Source organism: Balaenoptera borealis (genome assembly GCF_965194805.1).
Source record: "Balaenoptera borealis genome assembly, chromosome: 1".
NCBI classification, from domain to species: Eukaryota; Metazoa; Chordata; class Mammalia; order Artiodactyla; family Balaenopteridae; genus Balaenoptera; species Balaenoptera borealis.
In genome coordinates this window covers 82,933,854-82,951,594 of record NC_138860.1, presented here as the reverse complement: position 1 = coordinate 82,951,594, position 17,741 = coordinate 82,933,854, and the positions used below count along the sequence as shown (strand labels likewise).

General features: G+C 54.4%; 2 protein-coding genes across 4 annotated transcripts in view; both read left to right on the top strand.

Annotated features, from left to right (window-relative positions):
• Positions 1-5,141, top strand: part of INTS3 (integrator complex subunit 3) — a 41,780-nt gene extending 36,639 nt beyond the window's left edge. The window contains exons 23-30 of the mRNA XM_082352167.1: positions 862-937; positions 1,377-1,490; positions 1,881-1,929; positions 3,009-3,176; positions 3,513-3,613; positions 3,731-3,803; positions 4,008-4,164; positions 4,281-5,141. Coding sequence (XP_082208293.1) covers positions 862-937; positions 1,377-1,490; positions 1,881-1,929; positions 3,009-3,176; positions 3,513-3,613; positions 3,731-3,803; positions 4,008-4,164; positions 4,281-4,358 — 816 coding nt within the window. The 3' untranslated portion in view covers positions 4,359-5,141. The remainder of the gene's footprint in view (positions 1-861; positions 938-1,376; positions 1,491-1,880; positions 1,930-3,008; positions 3,177-3,512; positions 3,614-3,730; positions 3,804-4,007; positions 4,165-4,280) is intronic.
• Positions 5,142-6,421: 1,280 nt separating this feature from the next.
• SLC27A3 (solute carrier family 27 member 3) lies at positions 6,422-12,783 on the top strand. 3 transcript variants are annotated; one of them, XM_082352183.1, is made up of 10 exons: positions 6,422-7,228; positions 7,586-7,795; positions 8,139-8,297; positions 8,873-8,997; positions 9,273-9,467; positions 9,574-9,664; positions 9,774-9,972; positions 10,221-10,318; positions 10,512-10,574; positions 10,894-11,032. In XM_082352183.1, exons 1-9 carry the CDS (start codon positions 6,580-6,582, stop codon positions 10,529-10,531), a joined length of 1,746 nt encoding a protein of 581 aa, XP_082208309.1. In that variant the 5' UTR covers positions 6,422-6,579; the 3' UTR covers positions 10,532-10,574; positions 10,894-11,032. The 3 variants fall into 3 exon arrangements, with proteins under 3 accessions (XP_082208309.1, XP_082208308.1, XP_082208310.1); XM_082352182.1 differs by having other exon boundaries at positions 6,425-7,228; positions 10,444-10,574; positions 10,894-12,783; XM_082352184.1 differs by having other exon boundaries at positions 6,721-7,228; positions 7,564-7,795; positions 10,444-10,574; positions 10,894-12,783.
• The last annotated feature ends 4,958 nt before the right edge of the window (positions 12,784-17,741 follow it).

The window sequence follows — 17,741 nt, the reverse complement described above, 5'->3', positions numbered from 1 at the left end:
GCTGTCATCCCGAGAGGCCTGGGGGCAGGCCTGGGGAAACGGGGTTCTGCCTCCCCCTCGGCCTGCAGACAGGGAGCCTGTGTTCTCAGGCACCCTGCTCCTGGCTGCAGCTGTGTGCACCTTAGGCCCTGGGGGCTGGGAAGGAAAGCGGAGCCCCTGGGAGGCGAGCTGGGGCCATGCCAGTGTTGCTGGAGTTCCCCTTATTCTCCATATTTTTGGGCACCCCCGTTCTTCAGGGAAGCCGAGGGGATTGCATTTTTAAGCTCTCAGTCGGTCTTCCCCTTGGCTCAGAATGAAAATGGTCAGACCATCTCTATTTGACCTTTCTATCATGCATAGGTCCCTACGAGGCTGTAGCTTGGCCTGTGTCCCTTCTCAGGCCTCAACTGGGGTCCCGTTTCTGCTCCTTCTCTCCACTCGTTTGCCCCCTTCATAGAAGGGGAAGCGTAGCACTCAAGAGCCCTTCCTCCTTTGCTTTTCTCCTACCCACACCTGTAATCCCGCCCCCCACGGCCCTTCCCTCAGCACAGACTGGGATGGCTCAGAGGCCCAGACTACGTCCAAGTAGAGGAGCTGCCTGTTCTCCCTCTGCCATCAGGACACAAGGGGTAGTTTTTCTTAACTGTTTTTGCTCCGAATAGGCCTGTGTTTATCACTGAAGCCAGTTACTCCTTTGCCAGTCCCCTTCATCCTTCAAAGCCCCTGGCATCCGTCATGTGCCATTTCCTCCCCATTCCTTTGACTAGGTTTTCACTTCCTCTGGTTTTTTCCCTGAATGAGCCCTCCTGCTTCTGCTTCCATACTAGCTTCCTGGCCTCTTTTAGAACCAATGGGTTCTGCCTTCTTCCTCCTCCCCCTTAGCTCCAGGAGCTGGTCTGCCATGTGATGATGGGGAACCTGGTCATGTTTCGAAAAGACTCAGTCCTCAATATACTCAGTAAGTGAGCACGCAATGCCCTGAGGTGCCCAGGGAGAAGAGAGAGGGGTGGCAGCCCTGTGTATTTTCTAGTAACAGGAAAGCTGGTTCTGGGGCTGAGAATGAGATAGAATGTCATTCCACCCTGCCGTGTGGCCTCAGGCAATGTCTGTCTGGATCTGTTTTTTGCTCTGTAAAAGTCCCTTGGCCCTCCAGCCTCAAGGCTGATGGGAATACAGAAGCTGTATGAAGACTTTGGAACTGCTTTGTGTGAAAGGGAGAGTTTCTGTAGTCTTAGGATCACTGTCTCCACCCCTATACCATCCCTGCCTGGGGTGCTGATAGTCAGTGGATTAGCCCTGTCTTTGTGTGTGTGTGTCTGTGTGTGTGTGTGTGTGAGAGAGAGAGAGAGAGGGAGATTGAGAATATGAATGAGAGTATCTCTTCTCTGTCTCCTCAGTCCAGAGCCTGGACTGGGAAACCTTTGAGCAGTACTGTGCCTGGCAGCTCTTCCTGGCCCACAACATCCCCCTGGAGACCATAATCCCCATCCTGCAGCACCTCAAGTACAAAGGTGAGTCGGGTTGTGGGTGTGGAACACGGCAGGGAGAGGGCACTCCCAGTCCAGCTGCTGCAAGGCTTAGGCCTCTGGGCTTCTTTCTAGATGAGCCCAGATCCACCGTTCCCCTTCCCACCAAAGTGCCAAGTGCGAAAAGGCAGGCTCCCTGTCAGTCGCGTCTGCTCTTTAGGTGTATCCTGCAGGCCTCCTCTGAGCCAGGTGCTAGACTGGGGCTCAGGTGGCTCGGGATTTTAGAGGAGTGGGTTAGGGGATTGTTCTTCCTGGTTTCTTGTTGAAGATTATCTTTGCTCCTTGCAGTGGCTGTTGGTTGGGGGGTGGGAGAGGTGCCAGGATTTCTTGCTGGAATTTTGCATTCCTCTGAACAGCCTCTACCCTCCCCCACAGAGCACCCAGAGGCCCTGTCCTGCCTACTGCTTCAACTCCGAAGAGAGAAGTGAGTTCCGCCCTCGGGGGCTCTTTAGTCCTCAATCTCAACATACCAAGAGATGCTGCCATGTAAAGGACTCCTGTCCTGCTCCTTTGGCCGTGTTTTTTCCTATTGTTGACATCTGCTTATTCTACCCTTCCCCCAAAGTGATTTACAAATAAGCAGCTCCCTTGGGATCTGGGCTTCCTCTCGACTTTACCCCCCTGCCCACCAGGAGCTGCCCTCAGAGGTGGGGACCGGACATCCCTGTTTCCTGCTGCCACAGCAGTTCTAATCCCCGGTGGCTCCTGCCCCCCTCCCCCGTGCTCCTGAGGCCACCATACGGCTAATCCAAGAGGAGGAAGGGTCAGAGTATAGGGGTCAGACACCATCCTCTCGCTCAACCTGCGGAGAGCAGAGCCAGCTGGACCCCCGTGCTCCCTGCCAGGGGTGGGGCGGAGAGGGCGAGAAGGCAGAGGCCCCTCCCTCCATCACAGGCACTTTTCCAAAAGCCCCAGATAAATGGGGCCACAGCTGTATATCTTTTCCTTCCTACCTTCTTGCCTTCCTTCCACCTTTTCTCCTCTCTTGGCTGGGAAAGTAGAAATGGTCCAGCGCTTCCTAAAGGAGGCAGGAAGGTTGGAGGGCTGCGTGGGGGCTGTGGCTTCCCGCCGCCTCCCCTGTACCTTCCTCGGGCTAGACACCAGGGTGGCCCACCCACCTAGTCGGGCAGGGGTTGAGGAGCACGCACACACCACACGCTTGTCCTCCTGCCTCCCTGGCCCACTTCCTGAGTGTCCTGGGCAAAGTGCGGGAGACTCAGTGGGCCTCCCTGCCAACACATGCACACGCACACACGCACCTTCTACTGTCACAGAAACTGAAGAGTCTCACTTCTTGTCTCCTGGCTTCTGCAGAGGATGAAACTAGGCATTCCTTGGCCCAAAGAGAAGAAGGAGAGGGATGTGAGAGTAGGAAGCTACTGCAAGTTGGGGGTGGCGCAGGGATGGGGAGGCCGAGGTTTGGGGGAAAAGCCGGTGGGAGAGCCTCAGGGGTTCCTGTGGCCAGCTGTGTCAGCAGGGCGCTCCGCTCCCCTTGCCCCCCAGGCCCAGCGAGGAGATGGTGAAGATGGTGCTGAGCCGGCCCTGCCACCCCGACGACCAGTTCACCACCAGCATCCTGAGGCACTGGTGCATGAAGCATGACGAGCTGCTGGCTGAGCACATCAAGTCCCTGCTCATCAAGAACAACAGCCTCCCGCGCAAGAGGCAGAGGTGGGACCCTCCATGCCAGGGCTGCCCGCTGTCCACAGGCCGGCACCAGGGCCATCCAGTTTGGTCCCTGCCTGGCTTGTGGGCGACATCTAGTGGTGTGAAGCTACCTGGCGTGCAGGACCACTGTGGCCCCTTCCCCTCCTTTCCTAGTGCCCTGTCTTTGGTCCCTGTTCCAGGCACACCTCCCTTACCCTGCCCGGCCCTCCTAGCCCTCCTGTCCCCTTCTCTGTATGGGCTGCTGCCGCCTTAAGCAGGGACCCCAGTGGGGGAGGGTGTCTCATTCACCTGCAGCCATCACCCCAGGCTCAGTCTCTGGCTCTTGTGACTTCCCTGCAGCCTGAGGAGTTCCAGCAGCAAGCTGGCCCAGCTGACTCTGGAGCAGATCCTAGAGCACTTGGACAACCTGCGTCTCAACCTGACCAACACCAAGCAGAACTGTATGCTTTCCTGCCCTCTCCGAGTGCATGGCACTGCCCTGGCTCACACCACCCGTGGATCCGAGTGGGGCAGCTCTCAGACACCTCACTGTTCCTCCTTCCCTGTTCTCCCTCTAGTTTTCAGCCAGACCCCCATTCTGCAGGCTCTGCAGCACGTCCAGGCGAGCTGTGACGAAGCACACAAGATGAAGTGAGGCTCCTTGCACTTTGGGCCTTGGGAAGTAGTGGGAGAAGGCCTGGGTGAGGGTGGCCTGCTGGAGACACAAACTTAGTGACCAGCAAGACCATGGAGTTGAGAACAAATGGAGACCCTGGCATGGGGGCAGAGAAAAGGGTGGGAGGATGGCCACGGGGCCAGGACCCCCACCCTCTGAGAGCCTGTTCTCTCCCTCAGGTTCAGCGATCTCTTCTCCCTGGCCGAGGAATATGAGGATTCTTCCACCAAGCCACCCAAGAGCCGGCGAAAAGCAGCTTTGTCCAGCCCCCGAAGTCGAAAGAATGCCACACAGCCCCCCAATGCTGAGGAAGAGTCAGGCTCCAGCAGTGCCTCGGTGAGACCCCTGGCCATGCAAGCCATGCACAGGAGGAAAAGGAGAGTTGGGGTGCAGGTAGAGTTGGGGCCAGCCGCTGCCCAGGCTAGTGATTCCCTCCCCTCCATCTCTTCCAGGAGGAAGAAGACACAAAACCAAAGCCCACCAAGCGGAAACGGAAGGGGTCCTCTGCAGTGGGGTCTGACAGTGACTGAGGCCCTGTGTTCCCCATTCCACCCCCAGTTGGACTGCCCTCCCCTCCTTGGTGAATCAGAGGTTAATAGGGGCTGGGGAGATCGTAGGGGAAACACCCTGTCCCCATCCCAGAGCTCACCCTGGGAGAAGGACGAGCTGCCTCCTTCAGCGCAGGCTGAGAAGCTGCCGTGCAGCCCCCAGTCCCTCCTCCCTCCTCTCTGGGGCCTCCAGCTGCATCACACTGCTGCTCCCACTGATACTGGGGTTCCCACTGAAACCAGAGGCTGTACAAAACCTGGACTGTGGTGGAAGTCTTCAGCCTCCTGCCCCCTCCCCCAGCTTCCCCCAAAACTCTTTCAGTAGAGAAGAGAAATGGCAGAGGGGCAGCTGGCCAGAGAGGCTAGGATGAGAGTGAAAACTGTGTGGGTGCCCCTTCCAACTTCCCCCTTCAGGTCTTGATTTGCTCTGAACAGGCATTTTATAGTTGCCCTCCATACACTAGTATGAAGTGGGCATTTAATCTGTGACATGGTCAAGTCGCCTTTTCCTCTCCACGGGCCAGATGCCACAAGTGTTCAGGAAGGAACCTGAGAGGGAGGCCACAGCCCCACCTGGAGGCTTGTGCTGGCCTGAAGCTGGCGCCTCAAGTCGGGCCAGAGTCCAGGGAGTCCCAGAGACATGTTCCACAGAACTGTCAAATGGTCACATTTCCTTGATTCTGTCTTTTCTTTTTTTTTTTTTTGGCAGAGATAATCGCATTTTAAAAGTTGTTTTTAAATGACAATAAAACAAGCCAGAACCTCTTTTGTGCCGGAGTTGCTGCCCCCACTTACCCTGTGCACGTACAGGTGGTCTTGATTCAATGGGCACCCCCCCCCCCCTTCACAGCTTCCCCTTCTCTCTTCCTGCCCACCCCCTTCTTTGTCTGGAGCAGAAGGCTTGGCTTTACCCCCCCCCCATCCTTCTTGCTGCTACGCCCCCATCCTTGCTGCTACTGGCTGTGCAGGCCAGGCACTGACCTGTCCAGGCAGAAATTGATGCTGGCACCACCTCCCAAAAGGCTGTTTGTCTTTACCCATCTCTCAAGAAACCAGAGGCTTCCAAAAGCTGGTATTTGTCATACTCTGGTGCTTACCAACTACTGGAGGACTAAATGCTTGGGGGTGAGGGAGAGAGTTCAGATACCTGGGAAAAAGAACTCTCTTCCACAGTCTGGCCACTTGCCCATCCATGTGTACCAGCAGAAAAGAGCTCTTTGGCTATGCTTTTGTTCCCCTGCTGTCCTGGGAGGTTGTGAGGGGCAGGCTGAGGAGAGAGGAGTGAAGTTTGGCCGACTGCAGACAGCTCCTCCTGTTCAGCCTGCAAATTTGTCTTTTACAGAATCCAGGTCCTCCCTTCCCTCAAAGCTGCTACTTCTTCCTTTAAACTGCCGGAGGCCTTCTTTTTTCCTTCCTCGCTCGTTCCCCAGTTTTCTCTGCCCCAATTAAAACTAGGATGGAAAGCATTAGCTGGCTGGCCCCAGTTATTGTACCTTTGCCCAAAGGGAGGGGCTTCCGCCGTGGCCCCTCCAGAAATCTGGCTGTCTGGGCCTCCACCTTTCCCCTACTTCACTCTCGGCTCCCACCCCTCTGGGGTTGCTGCTGCTGCTGCTGGCGGCTGGAGGGAGGGCATGGCTCCGGCTTTCGTGCCGGGACGTGCAGCACCATGTGGGCAAGGGGCCGAGTTCTTCAGTCTCTTTTGGGAGAGCAGTGCCACCCTCCTGTCACGGGTGAAAATGGGAAGAAAGGGAAAGATGGACTTGGATCCTAGTGCCCTGGCTCTCTGGCCGGGGGTCCAAAGTCCAGCCAGATGTCTAGACCTCCCTTGAGGAGAAAACCTAAAACGGACCCGATCCTGGGACTGAGGGAAGGCGTGAGCACCGCCCAGGACCTGGTAGGGTGCGGGCTGCGAGTCGTCCGGGAGGGAGCGCGCCTAGGGCGGAGCGTAGCTGTGGGGAGGGCCGGGCGTGCGGGGCCGCCCCCACTAGCACTCCTCCCGGGCCTCTGCTCTCCGCCCGTGGGGAGGCGGTGGCGGGGGGTGGGGTGGGGGGCTGGGTGGGAAGGGGCGTGTGCCAGCGCGCGCGCTCCCGGGAAGGAGAGGTCTAAGCACTAGAACCAGCGGCCCCAGGTTTTCAAAAGGGAGTATCTGGGCAGTCTGCGAGCGGCTGGGGCCAGACGGTGCCGAGTCGAGGAAGCGGGCACGATGGCCGCCCTCCTGCTGCTACCCCTGCTGCTACTGCCGCTGCTGCTGCTGAAGCTGCGCCTATGGCCGCAGTTGCGCTGGCTCGCGGCAGACTTGGCCTTCACGGTGCGCGCCCTACGCTGCAAACGGGCCCTTCGAGCGCGCGCCCTGGCCGCGGCTGCCGCCGACCCGGAAGGTCCCGAGGGGGGCTGCAGCCTGGCCTGGCGCCTGGCGCAGATGGCCCGGCAGCGCCCCGCGCACACCTTTCTCATTCACGGCGCGCAGCGCTTTAGCTATGCGGAGGCCGAGCGCCAGAGCAACCGGGCTGCGCGCGCCTTTTTGCGCGCGCGAGGCTGGGACGGGGGACCCGGCGGCGGCGACAGCGGCGCGGGGGCCGCCGGGGAAGGCGAGCGGGCGGTGCACGGCGTACGAGACGCGGCGGCCGGAAGCGGAGCGGCGCGGCCCGTGCGGGAAGGGGATGGCGCGACCCCTCTGGCACCTGGGGCCACCGTGGCGCTGTTGCTCCCCGCCTGCCCAGAGTTCCTGTGGCTCTGGTTCGGGCTGGCCAAGGCCGGCCTGCGTGCGGCCTTTGTGCCCACCGCTCTGCGCCGGGGTCCCCTACTGCACTGTCTCCGCAGCTGCGGCGCCCGCGCGCTCGTGCTGGCGCCAGGTAAGGCTGGAGCGCTCGACCGACGGGGGCGGGGCCAGCCACAGAAAGGGGCGTGTCGGAGGGGCGCAAAGAAGGAGTGGGCTGGGAAGGAGGCCGCACTGTCTCCCTGGGGTTCGGAAAGGGTGAGGAGCCGAGTCTCTGGGTTCGCGAAGGGATAAAGCTGGGTCTCTGGTTTCCCAAGGATTTCCAAAGACTTGGGCTCCAGGTCCCAGACACATGATGGCACGTCCGTACCGTACTCTTCAGCCTCACTCGGGAGCTCTGCGAGGTGGGGGTGAGGGAACAAATGGGGTAAAGTGTGGGGAAGGCTTCTGGTAGCGGTAGAGCGGTGGAGCTATGCTTTCCCGCCCCATCCAGAGTTCCTGGAGTCCCTGGAGCCTGACCTGCCGGCCCTGAGAGCCATGGGGCTCCACCTGTGGGCTGCGGGCTCTGAAACCCATCCTGCTGGAATCACCGATTTTCTGGCTGAGGCCTCGGCTGAAGCGGATGGGCCAGTGCCCGGGTACCTGTCTGCCCCCCAGAACATAATGGACACGTGCCTGTATATCTTCACCTCTGGCACCACAGGTGAGGGCTGGACACGATATTTACCTCCCAGAAACTAAGGACAAGGAAGGCAGGGGCCTGGGAACAGGAACTGTGACCTCCTCAGCTCATAGGCCACTCCTCCAAAGCCCCCAGAGAGGAGGCTGATCCCAGCGGCCATATTTCCTGTCTCGCCAACCCTCCCACCCCTCTTCATTGTCCACCTCCCCGAACTTACCACATTTCTAGGACGGCCTGGCCTGCCTTCTTCTTAGTTTCAGCCTTGCCTCTGCCGCTTTCTATGGGAAACCCAACAGGGGCAAAGGGGGAGACAAGGCTTGGAGCTCAGACCTTTCCCCTGATCTCCCCCTCCCCCATCCCCCAGGCCTCCCCAAGGCTGCTCGGATCAGTCATCTGAAGGTCCTGCAATGCCAAGGATTCTACCAGCTGTGTGGCGCCCACCAGGAGGATGTGATCTACCTCGCCCTCCCACTCTACCACATGTCTGGCTCCCTGTTGGGCATCGTGGGATGCTTGGGCATTGGTCAGTCTCCCCCACCCCAACCCCCCATTCAGCCCTCTGGCAGATGTTTATGCCAGCAAACATTTATTAAGTACCTACTGTGGTGTGCTCACCTGGGGATGTTTCCTGAGTCCTTGAGGGTAGAGAATCCAGAGGAAGGAGGCAGGGCCTCCTCTCCAGGAACTCCTGGTTCAGTGGAGAAGCGTCACCTGCACAGACCTACAGGCTGAGCAACTAGGGCGGCCATGCAGTTCACAGAACTCCGGGCGCCAGGGGAGGGGAGGGCCGTGAGTGTCAGCCCAGGAAGAGGCAAATGGAGAAGAGGGTTGGGACTTGGGGGCAGTGTTCGGACGATGGACTGCTTGGGGATGGGAAGTAGGGAGAGGGCATTTACCTCTCCAAATCACAGGTGGGAAATGATGGGGGCCAACTTGGCCTTTGGAAAGTGTGACTGTCACAGCCAGGCCTTTCCGGGGAACTACAGTACAGTGAAGGCTGATGCCTGAGAAGGAGGGGGTCACGACTCCTCACCCCCCCACCCCCCAGCTCTTAACCTCACCTCCTTCCTTCCTCCTCGCCCTCTCCGATTCTGGCAGGGGCCACAGTGGTGCTGAAGTCCAAGTTCTCAGCTGGTCAGTTCTGGGAGGACTGCCAGCAGCACGGGGTGACTGTGTTCCAGTACATCGGGGAATTATGCCGATACCTCGTCAACCAGCCCCCGGTGCGTGGGCACAGATCCTGGGCAGAGCCACGAAGGCAGGGAGATGGGCAGTTGGCAGGGGACACTGAAACGGTTGTCTGGGAGTTGGAGGGAGAGGAAGCAAGAAGAAAATGGAAGGGGAGGGTAAGGAGCCTGGGCTGGTAGGATTCTGGTGCTTAGGGCACCTCAAGGAGGTCACAGTGGAAGTGGTGCAAGGAGAGAGGGAAACAGGGCTGCACCTGGGGGAGCTGGCATCTTGGTGTTGAAGCCCCTGCCCCTCTCCCCACTTGTCTCAGAACAAGGCAGAACATGGACATAAGGTCCGGCTGGTGGTGGGCAGCGGGCTGCGGCCAGACACCTGGGAGCGCTTTGTGCGGCGCTTCGGGCCCCTGCAGGTGCTGGAGACATATGGACTGACAGAGGGCAACGTGGCCACTTTCAACTACACAGGACAGCGGGGTGCTGTGGGGCGCGCCTCCTGGCTTTACAAGGTGAGTTACAGGAGGAAACTGGAGAAACTGTGGAACGTCGGGGGGCTGCTGGGGAGGGGGCTCGTGCAACTGAAATGACCCAGTGCCTGGGTCTCCCTTCCCCCAGCATGTCTTCCCCTTCTCTTTGATTCGCTATGATGTCACCACAGGGGAGCCGATTCGGAACACCCAGGGGCTCTGTGTGGCCACATCTCCAGGTTTGTGTCCAGGCGGGGTGGGTAGGGGTGGTGGAGCTGGCTGGCAGAGGATTGGACTTGGAGAGTGTGGTGGGCGGCGGCCACCCCCTGACCCCAGTGACTCTACCAGGTGAGCCAGGGTTGCTGGTGGCCCCCGTGAACCAGCAGTCACCATTCCTGGGCTATGCTGGGGGGCCAGAGCTGGCCCGGGGAAAGCTGCTGAAGGATGTCTTCCAGCCTGGGGATGTTTTCTTCAACACTGGGGACCTGTTGGTTTGCGATGACCAAGGCTTTCTTCGCTTCCACGATCGTACTGGAGACACGTTCAGGTATCTGCCCCTAACTTTCTGATTTCTCTCCTGGGCATCCCGTCTCTGTGACCCAAACCCTCTAAACCTCCACTCCCTAATCTGCCCCAACCCAGCTTCTCACCTAACCTCTCATCTCCAACCTCCTAAACACATCTTCCCCAAGACCTTCTGGCACCTTGCTCTCATCCCTGACCTCTTTCTCTCCCCACCAAGCTCATTAGGCCCTGACCCCTGACTCCCAGTTTCCAATTTCTGCTCTCTGGCAGGTGGAAGGGGGAGAATGTGGCCACGACCGAGGTGGCTGAGGCCTTGGAGGCCCTGGATTTTCTTCAGGAGGTGAACGTCTACGGAGTCACTGTGCCAGGTGCCCAGCCATGGGGCGGGGGGGACCCGGCCCACCACCCTGAAGTGGTATTACTTGGGCGCAGGGAGCATGAGGCCTCGTGGTGGTCAGCTACCACGGCTGACCCTGCCCCCCACACCTACCAGGGCACGAAGGCAGGGCTGGGATGGCAGCCCTGGTTCTGCGTCCCCCCCACTCTTTGGACCTTGTGCAGCTCTACGTCCATGTTTCTGAGAACTTGCCACCTTATGCCCGGCCTCGATTCCTAAGGCTTCAGGTAACCAGCCGCTCCTGCCCTGACCCTTTACCTCACCCCGTATATCTGCAGCAGTCAGTGGCTCCCAAACCCCACAAAGGGACCCCCACGTAATACACTCTGTGAAGAGAAAGAACAGTTCCTTCCCAGACACATGCTTTTCACCCCCTTCATCCTCCAGGCCTGGCCCCTTCTCTTCCATTTCACCCCCTCCCCTAAACCCTGACCTCATCCCCCTTTCCCCCAGACCTGCCCCTTAACGAAACTCAGGCGATTCCCCCGAGCCACTGGGGCAGAATACCCCTTCCTTCAGCCCCCTTTGACCCCTCCCCCTCCCCAGGAGTCACTGGCCACCACAGAGACCTTCAAGCAGCAGAAGGTTCGGATGGCAAAGGAGGGCTTTGACCCAAGCGCGTTGTCCGACCCCCTCTACATTCTGGACCAGGCTGGGGGCGCCTACCTGCCGCTCACACCTGCCCGGTACAGTGCCCTCCTGGCCGGGGGCCTTCGCATCTGAGAGCCTCCACACCAGTGCGCCTGAGGGAGGGACTTTGTGGGGTGGGGTTATTGCAGGTGTATCAGCCGCTGTCAGGGATCTCTTCTATACCAGGTTTGTAATCTTTATTTTGTAATAAATGTGGCCAGAGCCCATTTGGCTCTGTCTTTCTCATCTACAATATTCGCTTCCCTGTCTGTCTGTGGAACTGCTTTTCCCACAGACATTTTCTCCTGCCCGGAGCCACAGGCGCTCCTGCCCTGACCACGTGGCCTGAGCTCAGTGTCTGGACCTCAGTGTTTTTCCTCTCAGGTGACCCCGTGTGATCCTTGTCCTTGGAAAACCCCTGATGACTGATGTCTGTCTGTGCTTGTGGATATCCTGTCCTAGTTTCACTCCCTGAGTGCAAGGCCCCCACTGCTCTCTCTGGGGAGCCGGAGGACCCAAGGGATTGGTTCAAATGGCCGAAGTGGACAGAGGCACAAATGCTACCCCTGTGGGCAGCCAAAACATCTCCACAGACTCACATGTGGTTGGGGCCTGGGGAAGGGTCTCAACCGGGCAAAACAGAGGTTTGATTTTGGGTTAAAGGAACCTCCCTCTCCCCTCACTGGCTGGCTTTGATAAGCCAGCCAGTGAGGGGGAAGGGTGTGGCCACTCAGCCCCCCAACTCAAATGTTCCCGATGTTACCCACGCTTAGTCCTATATTCCCAGAAGTAGCAGCCCAGGGTGGGGCCCCTCAGGTTCTGGGGAGACTTTGACTGAGGCCCCTCTTGGAGCAAGGCTCAGAGTGCATGTATGCACGTGGTGGCAGAGGGATGGGGGAATCAAAAGGAAAAAGGCCTGTCCTTGGCCCCTAAATGAGGCGTCAAAAAAGTTAATCATCAGGGAGTTCCCTGGTGGTCTAGTGGTTAGGATTTGCGCTTTCACTGCTGTGGCCTGGGTTCAATCCCTGGTTGGGGAACTGAGATCCCGAAAGCTGCGTGGCCAAAAAGAAAAAGAAAAAAAAAATTTAAATAAATAAATAAAACTATGATTCAAGATAGGTAAAAAAAAAAAAAAAAAAAGTTAATCATCTAAAAGCTTTCAATGCTGAAACTGCTGCTTGTCTTAGAACTAAAACCCCCTCCCCCTGTTTTAAGCTGTGGGTCCTCAAAAAATTCTACTATGTTCCCTTGGGTTATCTTTCCCCTTCCAACCCCTCTCCCCAACCTGAGAAGTCTAGGGATGCACCCCATCACCAATTTTGGGTCCTTATGGCTAACCCTCCTGTTCCAAAACATACACCTTGTCCCACCCTCCACCAACAAACGCAGTTCAGAGTCACCAACAGACCAGAGGCACACACAATCCCTGTTTCATTTGGTTGAAATCTGTGCTGTACAATATGGTAGCCGCCAGCTGCATGTGCCCAGTGAGCGCTTGAAATGTGGCTGGTCTGCAGCGAGATGTGCCGTGAGTGTGAAATGCACACCGGGTTTTAAAGACTTAGCACCAAAAATAAAATAAATTTCAGGGAATTCCCTGGCGGTCCAGTGGTTAGGACTCGGCACTTTCACTGCTGGGGCCCAGGTTCTCAATCCCTGGTTGGGGAACTAAGTTCCCGCAAGCCACTCAGCCAAAAAATAAAAGATAAAATAAAATAAAATATTTCATTAATAATTGTTTATATTGCTTACATGTTGAAATACTATTTTGGACGTATTGGGTTAAATAAAATATATTAAGATGAATATCACTTGTTTATTATTACTTTTGTAAATTTGGCTACTAGAAAATGTAGAATTACACATCAGCCACATTATATTTCTACTGAATAGCGCTGGCCTAAATCCTGTCCCCACGTCTCCCTCTGCAAACACACAAATACTGAGTGTAATATATCAGCTGTCCCTGTATGATGCCTGCTTTTGTGCAGCTGCACTTTAGCAAGGACAGTGAGAGGAGGAGCTTCTGTTCCAATGGGCCGATCCAGGTGGCTGGGCCTGGCACGCTGCCCTCCAGACAGAGTCGCAGCTCTTTGAACCAGCTTTGTCACAGAGGCTATATAACTAGTGCTAGAAATTGACAGCTGCAAGAACACACAGTCTGGATCCAAAAGAATTAGGTTTTCTGTTTACCACAATTAAAAATAAAGTAAAATGCACTTTAAAAGAATTAAGTTTTCCTACCCCCCCCAAAAAAAGTCCAGTGAAATAAAATAAAATGGAATTATGAGAAATTTGCCAAGATCAAATAGGCTGGTCCTCAGGTGGTGAGTTCCCTTTCTGATGAGTCTTGTCCCTGAGACGTTGGACGCTGGAGTGGGAGGGTGGTGGAATCAGAGAACTGTCTCACCCCATCCTCAGACCAAGGCAATGGTCTCGGCTTTGCGTCTGTGGATTCCCCGGGCTACTTAGGCCACGTGTCCTTGACAAATACCGGGAACCTGTAAAAGGGCACTGACGTAGGCAAACCACGCTGTCTTTTTTACAGCCGGTGGCTAAGAATGGTTTTTATATTTTTACGTGGCTGAAGAAATCAAGACTATTTCATCACATGTATGGGATCCAGACTTCAGAGTCCATGAGTAGTTCTATTGGAACAGGCCACGGGCATTCCTTTATATACTGTCTATGGCTGTTTCTGTACTACAGAAACAGAGTTGAGTAGTTGTGACAGAGACCATATGGCCTGAAAAGCATAAAATATTTACCATGTGGCCCTTGACAGAAAGACTGCCCACTCCTGTTCTAGGGCCTCATCCCTACCCCGCCGCTGGGCTGCAGTTTTCCCCGCGCGCAGGGACAGGGAGTGTCAGGAGGGGCCGCCCGGCGATGCTTGGTGACCGCTCCTTGTAGGGCTTGGCAGAAAGCTGCCAAGACTGGGCGCTGCCTGAACCGATTATGCGGGGAAAGGCAGTAACGCGCCCCCACTCCTGCTCATTCCCGAGCGCCCACGCGCTGGCAGGCTCCAGGTGGCGACTAAGCACACTCGGGGAAACCGAACCTGGGCAGCAAGCAGGGATTGGCGCCGGCGGACTCGCCGCAGCCCACGTCCCCGCGCGAGAGGGAGGCGGGGCAGGCCGGGGAATGGGAGGAGTCATCCTGCATGGGCGGGGCGAGCCCCTCCGCGCCTTCCGACGCAGAAAGGCGCCTGCGCACTGCCGCCGCCCCGAGCTCCCGGTAAAATTAAGAATGGAGGGGCAGGGTCAAGGTAACTAAAGTTCTCCTCTTTGGGCCTCTAGGGAACAAATGCGGAAACTTTTTTTTTTTTTTATTGAGCTATAATGCAAGTGCCATAAAATTCACCCTTTTAAAGAGTAAAGTTGTATTCATAGGTTTGTGCAACCATAGCCACTATCTAATTTAGAACATTTTCATCACCCCCAAAGAAATCCCTACCCATTAGCATTCCTCCGTCACCCAGTTCCTGGCAACCACCAGTCTGCATTCTGTCTCTATGGATTTATCTATTCTGAACATTTCATATAAACGGAGTCATATATGTGACCTTTTGTGTACCTAGTGGCTTTCACTTAGCGTAATATTTTCGAGGTAGGTTCATCCCCGTTGTGGCGTGTATCAGTACTTCTTTCCTTCTTATGGCCTAATAATATTCTCTTGGATGTATATACCACAATTTGTTTATCCATTCATCAGTTGATGAAATTTGGGCTGTTTCCACTTTTTGGCTATTTGAACAGTACTGCTATAAACATTTGTGTACAAGTCTTTGTGTGGACAAAATATTTTCAATTCTTTTGTGTGTATACCTAGAAATGGAATTGCTGGGTCTTATAGAAACTCTGTGTTTGACTTTGAGAGGAACTACCAAACTATTTTCCACAGTGGCTGCACAATTTTACATTCCCACCAGCAATGTATGAGGGTTCCAATTTTTCTACATTTTTTTTAAAAATATGTATTTACTTATTTATTTTGGCTGTGCCGGGTCTCAGTTGCGGCATGCGGACTCTCAGTTGCGGCATGCATGTGGGATCCAGTTCCCCGACCAGGGATGGAACCCGGGCCCCCTGCATTGGGAGTGCGGAGTCCCACTCACTGGACCACCAGGGAAGTCCCTCTACATCTTCACTAACACTTTTTATTGTCTTTTGACGGTAGCAGTCACGGTGGGTGTGATATGGTATCTTCTTGTGGTTTTGATTTGCATTTCCCTGAGGACTAATAATGTTGAACATCTTTTCATGTGCTTATTGGCCATTTGAATATTTTCTTTGGAGAAATGTCTTTCCAAATTATTTCCTTGTTTTTTAATTGTGTTATTTGCCTTTTTACTGTTGAGTTGTGAGAGGGTTTTGTTTTGTTTTTTGTTTTTGTTTTGTTTTTTTTTAATATACTGGACTCAAATTCCCTATCTGATATATGGTTTGCAAATATTTTCTCTCATTCTGTGGTTTGTTTTTTTGCTTCCTTGATGGTGTCCTTTGAAACACAAAGATTTTAAATTTTGATGAAGTACAGTTTGTCTATTTTTTTATACAGGGAGAATATTGCAAGAGTTAGTTTTTCCCTAAGGACAAAAAAAGATGTAAAGATATGTTACATTTCATTTGGTAGTGTACATGTTAGTAGAATTGGTGTTATTTGAAACTATGGCATATTGTATAATAATAAACGTTAGGAGTCACTGTTTCCAGAGAAAGAGAAAAGAAGATATAAGTATAAAATAAAATAAGTGAAGTAAAAATCTTATAATGTCACTGAAAAAGCCTAGAAGCAACGGGCAGTTTGACAACAGTGAGATCTCCCAGCATCCAGGTCCTTGGAGGAAAGGTTGGTTCCAGGTCGGCAGGAAATACTCAGGATGAGCACTGGGGCATCTTGTGCTGGAAAGCAAAGATATCAAGAAATGGGGTAACAGCAAAAGGACACCGAGCTCCCATTGCCTAAGATAGGGCAATCTGAACTGTCAAAAAGATTAATGAAGGCCCTTGAAACATTGAACATACAAAATGTAGCCATTCAGAGTGATACTAAAAGGGGCTAGGAGGATAAAGGGCTAGAGGGGGAGAGAAACACGTTGGGTAGAGCACCAACTCCTTACTCTGAATACTGGCAATTAAAGGAAAGAACTAAGCATTTGTCCCTCCTTTCCTGCATGAATTGTACTTCAGGGTTACCAAATTGTCCTAGTTGTTGAGGGAAAGTTCTTTACAAAAGAACTCCAGTTAATGAGTGAGAAAGGAATTATAGAACTGGAAAATTACCATTTTGCAACCCCTAATGAAATTGAGGCAGGGAATTATCATCAATGAATAAAACTATCAGATGAAAGGCTGATGGGGAATTTTACAAGGGAGCGATCAGGATGTCACCACCTGAAGCCACCACTCAATCTTTTTTTTTTTTTTTAAAGTTTAAGTTTTTTTGTTTTTTTTTTATTTTTATTTATTTATTTATTATTTTTGGCTGTGTTGGATCTTCGTTTCTGTGCGAGGGCTTTCTCCAGCTGCGGCAAGTGGGGGCCACTCTTCATCGCGGTGCGCGGGCCCACCATCGCGGCCTCTCTTGTTGCGGAGCACAGGCTCCAGACGCGCAGGCTCACTAATTGTGGCTCACGGGCCCAGTTGCTCCGCGGCATGTGGGATCTTCCCAGACCAGGGCTCGAACCCGTGTCCCCTGCATTAGCAGGCAGATTCTCAACCACTGCGCCACCAGGGAAGCCCACACTCAGTCTTATTTATTTATTTATTCATTCATTCATTCTTGGCTGCGTTGGGTCTTCGCTGTTGCGTGTGGGCTCTCTCCAGTTGCGGCGAGCGGGGGGCCACTCCTCGTTGCAGTGCACGTGCTTCTCATCGCGGTGGCTTCTCTCATTGCAGAGCATGGGCTCCAGGCACGTGGGCTTCAGTAGTTGTGGCTCACAGGCTCTAGAGCGCAGGCTCAGTAGTTGTGGCGCACAGGCTTAGTTGCTCCGCGGCATGTGGGATATTCCCGGACCAGGGCTCAAACCTGTGTTCCCTGTACTGGCAGGCAGATTCCCAACCACTGCGCCACCAGGGAAGTCCCACCAGCACTCAATCTTAGAATCACTAAAAGTGGAACCACGAGGCATTGCTTGCCTCCCGAAGAGATGCAGTATGCAGCACACAGCACTGCCTATAAGGTTTTCTTTCTTTTTTTTTTTTTTTTTTTTTTAATTTTATTTATTATTTTATTTTTGGCTGTGTTGGGTCTTCGTTTCTGTGCGAGGGCTTTCTCTAGTTGCGGCAAGTGGGGGCCACTCTTCATCGCGGTGCGCGGGCCTCTCACTATCACGGCTTCTCTTGTTGCGGAGCACAGGCTCCAGACGCGCAGGCTCAGTAGTTGTGGCTCACGGGCCTAGTTGCTCTGCGGCATATGGGATCTTCCCAGACCAGGGCTCGAACCCGTGTGCCCTGCATTGGCAAGCAGATTCTCAACCACTGCGCCACCAGGGAAGCCCGGTTTTCTTTCTTAAAAGTGGAGCCTGAAGCTAACCAAGCCTCTAGGGCCAACATCCATTTACAGAGGAACATATATAATAACACCAAAGAAATCAAACAGATTCAGAATACAGGTACTTCTACTGGAAATTTTAAATAGTCTCTTCAACAACTCAATGATATATGAGAGAGGCGGAGTGGGGGCAGGGCTTGCCTCAATTAGATCCTTAAGACATAACCAAATGTAGCGTAGCGTATGGACCTTGTTCCGACTGAAAAAAA